Genomic DNA, 13,579 nt, shown 5'->3' with positions numbered 1-13,579 from the left:
GGTGGCAGCATGGCTGATTGGCAGTGTGAAGACAGCAATGAATTTGACACACTGAGCCAGAACATGTGTGGGAAAGAGCGATAAAGAACAATGGTGAGCATAAAATGGACCTTTGGTTCAGACACCCCACCCCCTTGCATCTTCTTGGCATCATATTGCGTCACATCAGTGATAGCCAGTCCAAGCTCTGCTCCCCGCTCTGCCCCAGATCACATCACTGCACTGTCACATACAGGGTCACCAGAACACATTGTGTTCTGCTCTGTTCTCTCCTCTTTTGGTTTTTCTCTTTCTAGCCCATTAGTTTTCTGTCTCGTCAGACCACAATGTCACCTGTCAAGTCCACCCATTCAGTTCACTGATGTGATGTGTTGGCTTTGCTCCCTGATTGCTGCCACCAGCAAGCTGGAGGTTTAGATATGCTTGCACTCCTTAATGCCTAGAACTTCGAAAGACTAACATATCTTGAATATTTATGTTTAGTTAAAAAAAAGAGGGGGGGAAAGGACAAAACTGATTGTTGCTATTCAGACCACAGTTTTTTAAAGGCAACATTCATATACCGTATTTTCTGGACTATATGTCACTCCTGAGTTTAAGTCGCACTAGCCAAAAAATGCATAATAAAGAAGAAAAATAGACTGGACTATAAGTCGCATTTTGGTGGAAAATTGATTTGATAAAATCCGAGACCAAGAACATACATTTCATCTTGAAAGGCAATTAGCAAACCATTAGCATGGATTAGCAATAGGGTTACGGTATGCTAATGTAACAAATTCAGCTACATGACCCACAACGAACTGAGTACGTGTATGCTTTGTTAACGTAACATATTAACAGTTATTCAGATAACTATAGCATAAAGAACATCCAAGCAAGTTCACCAAACAATGAAGTCTAACTCCATAGACGAAGCACCACTTCTTCTTCTGCGTTGCTGAAGGAACTCATTCTTCAGATACACATGCCTAGAGCGCCCTCTTGTGGTTGTCAATGTTAAAATAACGAACATGTGAAATTCTGTAATAATGTATTTATTTAACATATTAGTTGCTCCGGAGTACAAGTCGCACCCCCTGATAAACTATGAAAAAAAGTGTGACTTATAGTCTGGAAAATAGTAGTAGTTATATATAGGGCTATAGTTACTCAGACTGTGAATCTATAGAGACAAACAGTAACAAAGCTTTTAAAATAAATTTAAAGATGGAACACTGTAATATTTGTTTACTTTCTTAAGCTTTTAAATTAAATTAAAATCAAATTCTAAAAAAAAACAGTCTAAAGAAGAAACTGTATCTTGTAGTATTTCATTTTATACTTTTAATTACTATATTTGTGTTGTCTATAACCTAAATTTTCATGAGAGTAAATGTTTCACATCATATCACTCCTCAGAATGTCTAATGGCACAACATCAGTCCCCAATAAATTTGGAATTTTGGTTTTAAACTGCCTGTTTAATTACATCATATTTGTTCATTCCTGTTTTGTAAAATTTCCGTAATCTTTTACATTCAGGTATCAGCAATGATCACTTGCGCTGGCTGTCGGTTAAACCACCACATGGGGAGTTGACAGCTAGGAAACAAAACAAGCTAAAATTACGAGATTAATGATGTACAATAATGTAATGTGATTCCTTAAAGGCATATACAGTATAAAACCATGAAATCAAAGTTACATGTAATAATTGAACCATTTAACAACGTTTTTATATGTACAATTATTTCACCCCTAAGAAATACTGGTGTATCCAAGCTATGGCCTCAGCTACAATAATCAAGTTTTTTCAGCTATTTGTTTTTTTCTTCCAAATGAGAAGTACTCATGACACTTACACTCAGGCCTGCCTCCATCCTCCTGATAAGTCAGTCTCAGCAGGTGGTGTTCCATGATGATGCTGGATTTTCTTTTTTTTTTAAGATAGCTTGCCTACTTTTCTTTTTCTTTCCTTGTCTGTGTCTGTATATGTACGTATGTATATGTCTCCAGAAAACAATCGGATAAGCAGCATCCTGACGTCACAGACGGAGCCATATGACCTGTCTTTATCGCGCTCCTTCCAGAGCCTGTCTCACCTGCCACCTTCCTATGAGGTGGCCATCAAAGCTGACCTCAGCCGATTCTCATCCTTGAAGAAGCTCAGTAGGTCCATATTTGCAGCTGTAATGCAAGAGTTGGTCAACAGCCTCTTCGTCCCGCATAAAAAGAAATACTGTGTTATATTTGCATATAGTTATAGGTTATAGGTATCTACCAAAAATCAGAAAGTGCTTTAAATTAAAATAGAATTAAGATAAAAAATAACAGGATTGGCGCTTTTGTCTGCGAGATTGTCATGATGACAACCTGCAAGGTCATAAAATACAATATGTATACAATATAAATACTCTCATCGATACCACATATACTATATGATATATGTTTATTTTCAAATGCAATAATGATTTTTCCATACCTTCTCTTAATACAGTGAAATGTATACCAGTTACTGTAGCACAAATATTTAATATGTCATTGTTTATGACATCCCATAAGCAAAAACTTTAAGATCATGCTGCAATATTTCTCTTGGTGCGTATGCATTGCCCGTGGCAATGGTTTGATAAGCTTCTGCAATGTCCTGTCTCGTCTTCTTGACCACTTTATCCCTTTCGGGGTCATGGGTAGAGGACACATATGGGCGAAGGCAGGGTCCACCCCTGGATGAGATGCCAGTTCATCACTGGGCCACATGTGAGCATTTGTGGTTTCGGCAGTGCTTTGAAGGTGTTCTAGCACCTTCGCCTACTGTCAGAACACCTTCTTCTTCAACAATGTCATGAGAATTATTTCTCTGAAGTGCTACATTAATTTTCCACCAAGATCTTGTATTGATGTCGGGAGAGTTGGACCACTGTGCTGTGCTCCATCACATCTCATAGGGTGAAGGTCAGGGCAAGAAGGTAGCCAATCCATGTGGGAAAATGATGTCTCAAGATTCCTAAATCAATCTGTGAGAATTATGAATTCTGGCATTGTCACCTTGAAAATGCCCATTCCAATTAGGGAAGAAAAAAATCCTTTGGTGGAATAATCTGGTCATTCATTGTATCCGGGTAGTCAAATGACTTCATTCATTGGGCACATAATGTCCCTATTGATTAGATGTCTGTGTAAATTCTCAGTCATCCAGGTCGTTGTATCCAAGGTAGTTTTCTCTGTCAACTGGACTGGGTTTCTTCTCTTGAAGACGTTTCGCCTTCTATCCAGAAGGCTTCTTCAGTTCTGAAATCGCTGGGGAGAGAGCTTGAAATATATAGCCCCTGTGGACCATTAGCATGCTAATGATCTGGGTGGTCACCTGAGAGTCGTTAGCAGGGTCGTTGGTCGGGTCGTTCACCTAGTTTCTGTTGAGGTGTCTCCCCTTTGTCTGCTGGATCACATGGTGATGAGTCACTGGGTCTCCTGGAATGGTGTGAATGTTTGTTTTGTTGTTGGAAGGAGTGGAGGACTGCATTGTATGTGGGTGACAGGAAGTGCCTCAGGCCACCACCTCTGTTTAAGGATGGTTTTTCCATTTTTGGTTTTTGGCCTACAGACAAATCTCCAAGAGAAGAAACCCAGTCCAGTTGACAGAGAAAACTACCTTGGACTCATTGATTAGTGGTTTTCTTAAGGCTGTTCAGTTCAAATTCCTTGATTTCCCTTTGCATAGTGCATGTGGAAATACTGGTTCACTATGAACGTAATACTGAGTTAAATGGTTATTTTTCCAAGATTTGATTTTACCCAAAATTTAAGGGATCACGGTCCGACCACATTTCTTCCTCAAACGCAAATGTTTTCCCACTATCCTTCAGGATTTAATAAGTGCGTTGGATAGTTCTTAACCCAAATTTAATAGCTTGTGCGACCTCTTTTGATTTTCCCATGTTTGATGCATGCCAATGATTGGACCTTTCCCGAACAAGATTAACATTTTTTTCCACTTGAAAGACCACAAGATACTGTATGTCTTTCAACATGGATTTTTTTTAGAAATGAGAAGCCCCTTATTGCATCACTTGAGAGTTATATAAGTTGTTTCTAGCTGAAATATAATTATCAATGCATTATTTAAATCTTGGTTGTGACTTTTTTTTTGGTCATAGTAGCAGTTTCTGATACTTGGCCTTGCTTGGTATTGATTTCATAGTGCTACACTGGATTTCTGCTGTGTAATGAGGTCTCATTCCAAGCAGGATGCCAATGTCCCTCTAAGGCTTGTGAAATTTCATCATGACTGCCACTTACTACTGCCTCGCAGCTCCGAATGAAGGCTGACGATCTACAACTCATCCCATCAGTGCTCACTCGGTGTTGTCGTGTAGCTGCTGGGCACCATTTCAAACTGGAACAGGCTTGCACGATATTTTACTTGTCCTTATAAATAAAAGCCATGCAAATGTATGTAACAGGACTGCCAGAACATACCAGTAGTATTTCCTGAGAGGAGATAAAACACAACTAAATGAATTAAATCTTGTCAAATACATTAGCCCACAAAAAAGATATCTTGTTAAAATGGAGGGATTTCCTCAGGCAGTGTACTTCAGTCCTACCAACTTTCTTTTATTCTTCCAAAACAAATTACTTGTTGTAAGTAAACAGCAAAAATACGCTGCATTGTTTTCGCTGCTCAACTAGTGTCTGCACACATATCATGACAGGTTGTGCTGGCTTTTCATTGTTGACACAGTAAAAAAGAAGAATGCTGCTGCCCATTAATGCTAATTGGTTTCAAACTGAAGCAAAGCACCTAGCCTGACAACCTGACAGCACACGTGTGTCAGGCTAAATGACATGACTCCTGAGTTATTTGTTTCATTCCAAGGTAATATGGTGGATGAGTCTATGGCACCCTATCCAGATTTGGAAGACTATTGTGCTTAAGAAAGAAACATTTTGTTTTTATTATCTCTCATAATATTTTTTAGTGAGCATCATGGGGAGTTTGGGTGTGATCGTGAAAAGTGGCATGAACACTAAAAAAGATGGAGACACCCGCTCTCTATAGCCTATTTCTTCCATTTTAATAACTTTAGAGTCATTTATGATAGCATGATGTGTAAACATCACATCTTTCTACTAATATACCCATGAATGTTTCCTTTGTTAATGTGTTGTAACAACTAATGATCTTGATAGTTTTTGTAAACCTTGCTGTGTGTCATTCCGTTGTTATAGGTCTCTATGCACCTTTTTTAATATTATTATTTATGTGGCATGAAGTTAATGCTACAGTCAAGTCTGAACTGTGGACATTTTTTTTGTGTATTTTTGTGTTAGGAAATACCTCTAAATGCATGTTGTGCATCACAAATAAGAAAAGATTGACACCTGTGTATGAGATGCCTGTGTGCTTCCCTTCATCTGTCTATGGTATATACAGTATGTCGGCACAGTCTATGACCTTTCAAAAGTTTGCCCAAACAGCCAGACATGCCTGTAGAATCCCAGATGAACCTTGGATATGAGGATGTTGTGTCAAGCATGTACTACACTTCAAATGTAATTCCTTCGTCGTTTTCTATTCCGCCTTGAGCTTGTAAAGGTGAAGCACAGATGGTAGCATAAACACTTTTCTCTGATTTCTGCTCAAATTTCCCCAATACTACTTGATTTCAACCCAAGCATTCAAACACCTACCCTTTTCTCTTTTGCTTTTGCCATCTGAACCCTGTTCTTAACTCATTTTTTTTATTCCCATTTTCCCCTGCAGCAGATAAAGAAGTTGAAGACTACTACACTCGTAAACGCCATCTGCCTGACCTGGCAGCAAGAGGCACTCTTCCCCTCCATGTTCTCAAGATCAGTCAAGAGCAGGTGGGCACACATTTTTAAATGGTGCAGACATTCAAGCCATTATTTCTTATGGCTCTTTCTACCATGCTTGTGCTATTTTTGTGCCAATTAATGTGTTTTCTCTGAGTTATTGTTTAGGATTTCCTATTTTTTTAACTTTATCTCAGCCGCATATGGTTTTAGAAGATGGAGCTTTTTTCCCTCATTTAGCTCTTTTGCAATATGAGGGTTCTTATTCATGCATGAGAGAATAGAGATCAGTATTGTGAATACTGTATCCTTTACAATAGCTTCATTTTCAGAGATTTCAGGATTAGGGCTACTCTAAACACTCACTGAAAAAAGGGTATGAGCACCGCAGGCTCATATCCATTTAGCCTTTAACTTTGGGCAGGCACGATGGAGGTGGCTTAATGCATTTTGGCGCAGCTGCTTGGCCTACAGACAAATCGAAAATGTCCATTAAAACGCCAACCAGCTGCTCAGCACATGGCCTCTGTCCACATCTTTTGGTATTTCAACAGGGCTAGCAGCTGAGTATAGAGCCAAGACTGTAGTGGCAAAGAGTGGCACTTATAGTCAAGTCAGAGTGCTCTGCCACATACGTTTCAGATGGCAAAATGATCTTTGGTCAACAATAGAAACCACAGTTTAAAAAAATCTCATATTTCATAAATAAGGATGGGAAATGTTGCATTTATGGGTGTGATATGCTGTAAAGACAAAAAAAAGAAAAAAACACCATGTCTTTGTCTTTGCCTGGAACAGGATTTTAATCCTGGTTAGACAAGAGACATCCTGATAGAATTTTGAGAGCAGTCTCTTCAAGATAAAATGATTGAATGCACTCCGAACAATGAAAGCAATCTTTGGGGTTTACTGTTTCTTGTTTTCTAATGGCTACATTTCAGTTTCATCAAAGGGAACAGTAATGAATTAAATGACGTTATTATTGCCTACTCTCAGGCAAGCATTTGTCTATTGTTTTTTTTGGGTTAATTCTCTGAATGCTATTAAATTTATTGGTGGGGTTGTTAGCTCTATCCAACCATTGAGCTCATTAAAAGTATATCACCATTTACACAAAATACTCTGTGCCAGACTTATCCTCTATTTTGTCAACTGAAATTATGTCTGTTTTGTCAGTTGAAATGTGCCTGACTTGAGCTTGTCTTTAATTAGGGTATAACATTAAAATGAGCTTGATGACAAACTTTAGCTTGTCAGATGCACAAAAGAAACAAGCAAACAGAGAATCAATTGTCCTGCTGTGGTTAAACATAGATCAAATCAAATCAAATCAATCTTTATTTATATAGCATCTTATACAATCAAAATTGTTTCAAGGCACTTTCCAGAATCCCAGGGCCTAACCCCAGACAAGCAACAGTGGCAAGGAAAACCTTGAGCAGGACCAGGCTCATGTAGGGGGACCCTCCTGCTGATTGCCGGCTGGGTAAAGAGAGAGGAGAGGAGAGGAGAGGAGAGGAGAGGAGAAGGAGAGGAGAGGAGAGGAGAGGAGAGGAGAGGAGAGGAGAGGAGAGGAGAGGAGAGGAGAGGAGAGGCACAGAGCACAGAGCACAGAGCACAGAAACACACACAAAAATACACTTTACAACGGGTCAGCGGGGCCGGAGGTCATCATGCAGCTCCGAAGGCGGCAATACCTGTAAACAAATAGAGGGGGGGAGGAAAAAGAAGCAGAAAAACTACACAGGAATCAGCATAACTAGTCTGATAGATGAATTTTGTGTTTTTTTAAACCTCAGCTTGTGATTAAAAGCTCTATCTTTTGCTCAACAGCATCGAGAGCAGCAGCACCAGAGTCAGGCCCTGCAGTCCTCTATCTCCCCAACTCCAACCTCATCAAAATCCTCACAGCAGCAGTTGCAGCAAAGGCAGAGGCCTCGTCGAGTTCAGCGGGCCATGTCCCAAGACCGTGTCTTGTCCCCTCAGAGGGCCCCACAGCAGGAATACAGCATGTCCTCCAATGGGATGTCACCATATGGAGGCAGGATCCTGTCTGATGAACAGCTCCTATCTGCAGAACGTCTTCGATCCCAGGAGCATCTTCTTCCACAGGACCGCCATACTTCCCAAGAACGCCTCTGCTCCAAGGACCGCATGTTTTCCAAAGACCGCCTGTTGTCCCAAGATCACCTTTATTCAAAAGACCGCCATTACTCTCAAGAACGCCTCTTTTCACAAGAACGCCTCTACTCTCAAGACCACCTCTTATCCCAGGATCCCCTGCTCTCGCCAGACAAATTAATGTCGATTAAGCGTGGCAAGGTGAGCAGCATCTCTGGTGGGTTTTACGGCAGTGACTTATCAATGTCCCGTGCCATCTCTCACACAGATGTGTTCATACCAACAACGCCACTTATGGACCGCTATAAGATGACCAAAATGCACTCACATCCCAGCGCATCTAACAATGGTACTGGTGGGGCACAGGGAGCAGGAGGAACTGCACACTCCAACACTTTAGTAATGAACCAGACATCTTCTAAGAGGCAGGCATTTGCCTCCAGACGGACTCACACTGTAGAACAACTCCACTATATCCCACAACACCAGCAGCAGCAGCAACCACAGCCACAGCACTACCGTACAGGTAGCAAGACTGAGGTGACTGTGTAATGGCATTCACAACTAGTTTAACTGCACACGAAGAAGAGATATGTTGAATGAGGTTTCTGCAAAGGACCACAAAACATCTACCAACTTACTCTAAGAGACCGGAACAATGAGCTACACTGTACACTGCATACATGGGACCTGGTAGATCCAATGCCAGAGAGGGTGGCAGATGGATGAAGATAACATTTTCCAGTTAGATTATTGTTCCACTGTCTAGGATATCTTGTTCATTTATTGCCTTGTCCCTGATTCTGCACAGTGACCAAACACTGATTATGTCGGTTCAAGCCTTTATTACTAAAACCTTTATCCAACAAATCTCTTCTATGACCTTTTCTGGTGAAATTTCAAAGGGCTTTGCATGGATGAACATGGAGAGCGACTGCTTTTGAGACAGGCAATGAACTAAAGTGGGGTACACACATAAGGATTTTAAAAAAAAAATCTTAAGAGATTTTTTATCGGGTAGAGACCCTACACATTCACATAAAAAAATGAGGCAAAACAGTTTTGACCATACTGTGTGTGGTGTGCTCACATGATCACATGTAATCTAGCAGAAATAAAGAACAAAACAGTGAAAACTGGAAAATACACCACGTGGAGGGCGTGGAAGAAGGCAGGTCATGGGACTATCTTTAAAATAAAATAAAAAGGATAAAATCTTGAAAACAGCAATAAATTCACTCATAACAAACGTCAGACCAAAGGATAATCTTTAGATAACTTGGCGTTTTCTGTCCTTGGTTGGTAAGGGACAAAATCGGGGCAAAATCAGCACGATCACGTTATGTGGGTACCCCTACGTCACTGTAGATGAGCCTGTAATAACTTATTATTTATTTGTTTGTTTGTTTGTTTGTTTATAGACACACACTTATTGATATATATATAATATACATACTTATTTATATATAGAAATATTTTGTTTTTGTGACTTACCCTATTTTAGTCATAGTTCTAGATAATCTCAGATAATCTCAATCAGAAATGGATGTTATTAGCACTTCTACCAGGTACCTCTGAGAAATGTTCCATTTATTCAAAGTGATTTTGTGGGTTATAAAGCACAATTAATAAAATTTTGTTTTCTTATTAGTTTATTTTTTAATAGTGCTGGATAACTTTTTTCTTTCTAAAGCAATGGCGGTTTATTATGCTTCAAGTAGATGATTGTAAATAAGATATTCTAGCAGCAGTATTCTGGACAAACCTGTACTGGATGGACTTTGTAATAGATTGTCTGTTTTCAGTAGATTCTTCAAAAACAAATATGATTCATCGCTGTTTTGTGATTTCAGATTAGAAACCCACGTAACCAAGTATATGACAGGATCAATTAATAACATACTATGTGTATCTTTGCCAAATTGTAGAAGAAGTAAATGAATGTGCTGTGACAAGAGATATTCAGCTGTTCATACTTTGATGTAGACTGTGATCCATTGATTTCAGAGGATTTGGGTACCATGGAGATGGATTTTAATGGTTGTTGTAGAAAGATTAAATAAACCATCCATATTTTTCGAAACACTTATTGGTATTTTTTGGAATCAGTGTTTTTGTGTGCGAATAAATGTCATCGACATACTCATCTATGTTTCACTGAATCATACTTGTTTCACCTCAGTTGCCCAGCACCAGAATTATTTCATGCTGCCTTTCTATTGGATCATAGCAGCAGTCATATCCTGAGGGAATTTTTCAAAGTTTTTGTTGGCAAGTTGTGAGTATTTCACACAGTGCGAAGCAGGGTTTCCTTGTTCAATCACAACTGCTGATAATACCATATTTCTGCCACAAATGAACTTGCCTCCAACAAACCAAATCACGTGACCAGCATACATTCCCCATCAAATACAAAGACGTGTTTGGATGAATGCAGTATGTTTATGACTTAGTGCACGAGAAACAAATTAGGCAACAGCCTTAAGTTTTACTTGCAGCAAGGAGGACGGAGAGATGTGTTCAGTTACAGATCTCCAACACGTCCTGAGGCACATCTTCTGCCATCCTTCTTTTATTGAGATAAGAGGTCCCTAGTTACACAGAATTCAAACGTACCTAAAGGGAGGGGGAAACACAAGATAGCAGATCCCATACAAAGCAAAGACTGTAAACCATAATGGTGAGTATATGAGTAGGTCTTCACTGATTTAATTAACTTGGCTCGCATCCAGCACGTTCTTCCATAACAGATACATAAAAGAAGAAATCCTCCTGCCCCTCCCGTGTCATGCTCTGCAGCACTATCTCCAGTCAATGTCACTTCCTAATACTCCTTACAGCAGTTGCATTCCGGTTGTCCTTGAACAAAGGGGTGCGAGCTTACACATCAAGCATCATGAACATTAAGCATTAACAAATAATAAGAAACATTAAGTAATGAGAAACAATATAACAAGAATAAAGAATATAACAAGGTAAAAGCAAATAAGAGATAACTTTATTAATAATGACTCTAACACTTAGAAAGCTAATTAGTTGAGATTAACATACATGAAATCTTTATGCTGAGGTTGACTCGATTGCTGAAGGTGTAGCAACCTCACTGAGAATCACGTTTGATTCTGTTGCCCCCCAGAAAAAGAAAATAGTAAATCAGAGGAGGTGTGCCCCGTGGTATAATTCACACATTAGGACCCTCAAGCAGAAGACTAGAAAGGAAGTGGCATTCTTGTAAAATAGATAGCTATCATGTAGCCTGGAAAGACTGTCTATTAGTTTACAAAAAGGCCCTCCGTAAGGCTAGAACAGCTAATTTTTCTTCTTTAATTGAAGAACACAAGAACAACCCCAGGTTTCTTTTCAGCAGTGTGGCCAAATTAACCAAGAGTCACAGTATTTTAGATCCACGTATCCCTTCTTCCCTTAGTGGTGAAGACTTCATGAGCTTCTTCACTGATAAAGTTCTAGCTATCAGAGAAAAAGCTAACCAGGCCATCCCAAGAACTGGACCATCACCAGATGTGCTGACTGTGGGAACATACAGGGTCTCCAACGAGCCCTTAAACTCATTCACCCCCATATATTTTTCAGAGGTGACATCGCTAATTCAGAAATCCAAGACCACTATGTGTCTTTTAGATCCCATCCCAACACACCTGTTGAAGGATGTTTTACCAATGATAGGCAGTTCTATCCTGGACCAGATCACTTGTTCTTTAGTGACAGGTTATGTAGCCCGGTCCTACAAGGTGGCAGTGATTAAGCCATTGGTTAAAACCATCACTGGATCCTGATGTCTTCGCAAATTACAGGCCAATATCCAACCTTCCTTTTATCTCTAAAATTCTTGAGAAGGTTGTGGTGACTCAGTTACTGGAATCAGTTACCTGCAGAAAAACAGCCGGTTTGAGATGTTTCAGTCAGGCTTTAGAGCTCATCACAGCACAGAAACAGCACTTCTTAAAGTTAGTAATGATCTTCTTATAGCTTCAGATCGTGGACTGGATTCTATGCTGGTTCTGCTGGACCTCAGTGCTGCTTTTGATACAGTTGATCACAGCATCCTGTTACAGAGACTGGAACATGTGATTGGGATTAAAGGGACAGCACTAGACTGGTTTAGATTATATTTATCTGATAGATACCAGTTTGCTCATGTCCATGGTGTTCCCTCTTCATACAGTAGGGTTAGCCATGGAGTTCCACAAGGTTCTCTACTTGGACCAATCCTTTTCACCTTGTACATGCTTCCCTGAGGGAGCATTATTCGACAGCATGGGATAAATTTTCATTGTTATGCTGATGACATTTATTTATCCATGAAACCAGAGGAGACAGAGAAGTTAGTGAAGCGTCAGACCTGTCATAAAGTCCTGGTGTGACGGGTGCAGTTTGGACCCAAATGCAGCACTCTGGAAAGCTGGACCGTGGTAATGACTTTTATTAACACATGGGCAAACAGGAACTCAGGCAGACAAGGAAACACAGGAAATAGTCCGTTCTTCAGGCTCAGAGCCTGCACAAAGTCCTGGTCCTGAACCTCTCAGGGATAGATTAGATCACATGATCACTCTAGATCAGGCATGGGCAAACTAAGGCCCGGGGGCCACACGCGGCCCGTTAAACGTTTTAATCCGGCCCGCCAAACTTGAAAAATTAAATGAATAAACCTTGTTAATGTTAAATTTTCACTGCAATTCTGGTGTTTTCCCACTAGAAAAAAGACAGTCAGGAGGAGAGTGATAGTGATATCCTGAAGGATAACAGAACTTTCAGTGCTTTAAAATAGAAATGGTTATTAATTTTTTTTAAAAAGGCACATTTTATTCATTTGATTTTAAGTGTTTTAAGACTCATTCCAAAGTCAGATATTTTGTTGTAATGCTTCTCTTCATTTTCATTTAAAATTAAAGCACATGTTTTCTCCATATCCCAAGATGTGTATTTTTTCCTCCAATGAGGTGAGGTTACCAAAGCACTCCATCCATCCATCTGCTCCTGGTCCGGCCCCTTTGTCAAATGTTAGAACCCATTGTGGCCCACGAATCAAAATGTTTGCCCACCCCTGCTCTAGATGGTATCTCATTAACATCTAGTCTCTCTGTGAGGAATCTAGGAGTAACTTTTGATCAAAATCTCTCCTTCAACTCACACATTAAATTAGTCTCTAGAAGTGCCTTTTTTAACCTGAGGAACATCACAAAGATTAGAAAACTACTGACGCAGCATGATGCTGAAAAGTTAGTCCATGCATCTGTTACTTCAAGGCTGGACTATTGTAATTCTTTATTATCAGGGTGTCCAAACAACTCTTTAATAAGCCTCCAGCTGATCCAAAATGCTGCAGCCAGAGTTCTGACAGGTATTGACAAAAGAGATCACATAACTCCTGTAATGGCATCTCTTCATTGGCTGCCTGTTAAATTTACAATAATTTTTAAATCCTTCTTTTGACCTACAAGGTCCTCAGAGGCCTAGCTCCATCCTACCTGGAGGAGCTAGTGACACCCTACCAGCCCAATAGACCGCTCCGCTCTCAGAATGCTGGTCTACTTGTGGTTCCCAGAGTTTCTAGGAGTAGAATGGGGGGCTGAGCATTTAGCCCCCCCTGCTATGGAACCAGCTCCCTGTCCAGGTACGGGAGGCTGACTCCATC

The 13,579-nt window shown here is 40.0% G+C and overlaps 1 protein-coding gene across 9 annotated transcripts in view; it reads left to right on the top strand.

The window, feature by feature from the left end:
- Positions 1-10,012, top strand: part of LOC130538617 (protein shisa-6) — an 88,431-nt gene extending 78,419 nt beyond the window's left edge. For 4 of the 9 annotated variants that reach the window (XM_057056395.1, XM_057056421.1, XM_057056413.1 and 1 more), the window contains 3 exons: positions 1,999-2,151; positions 5,750-5,853; positions 7,636-10,012. In XM_057056395.1, the coding sequence (XP_056912375.1) occupies positions 1,999-2,151; positions 5,750-5,853; positions 7,636-8,475 (1,097 nt within the window). In that variant the 3' untranslated portion in view covers positions 8,476-10,012. The remainder of the gene's footprint in view (positions 1-1,998; positions 2,152-5,749; positions 5,854-7,635) is intronic. The other 5 variants (XM_057056437.1, XM_057056430.1, XM_057056445.1 and 2 more) reach the window with 3 other exon arrangements.
- The last annotated feature ends 3,567 nt before the right edge of the window (positions 10,013-13,579 follow it).

Source organism: Takifugu flavidus, chromosome 1, assembly GCF_003711565.1.
Source record: "Takifugu flavidus isolate HTHZ2018 chromosome 1, ASM371156v2, whole genome shotgun sequence".
Lineage (NCBI taxonomy): Eukaryota > Metazoa > Chordata > Actinopteri > Tetraodontiformes > Tetraodontidae > Takifugu > Takifugu flavidus.
This window is presented reverse-complemented; position numbering and strand designations above follow the sequence as displayed.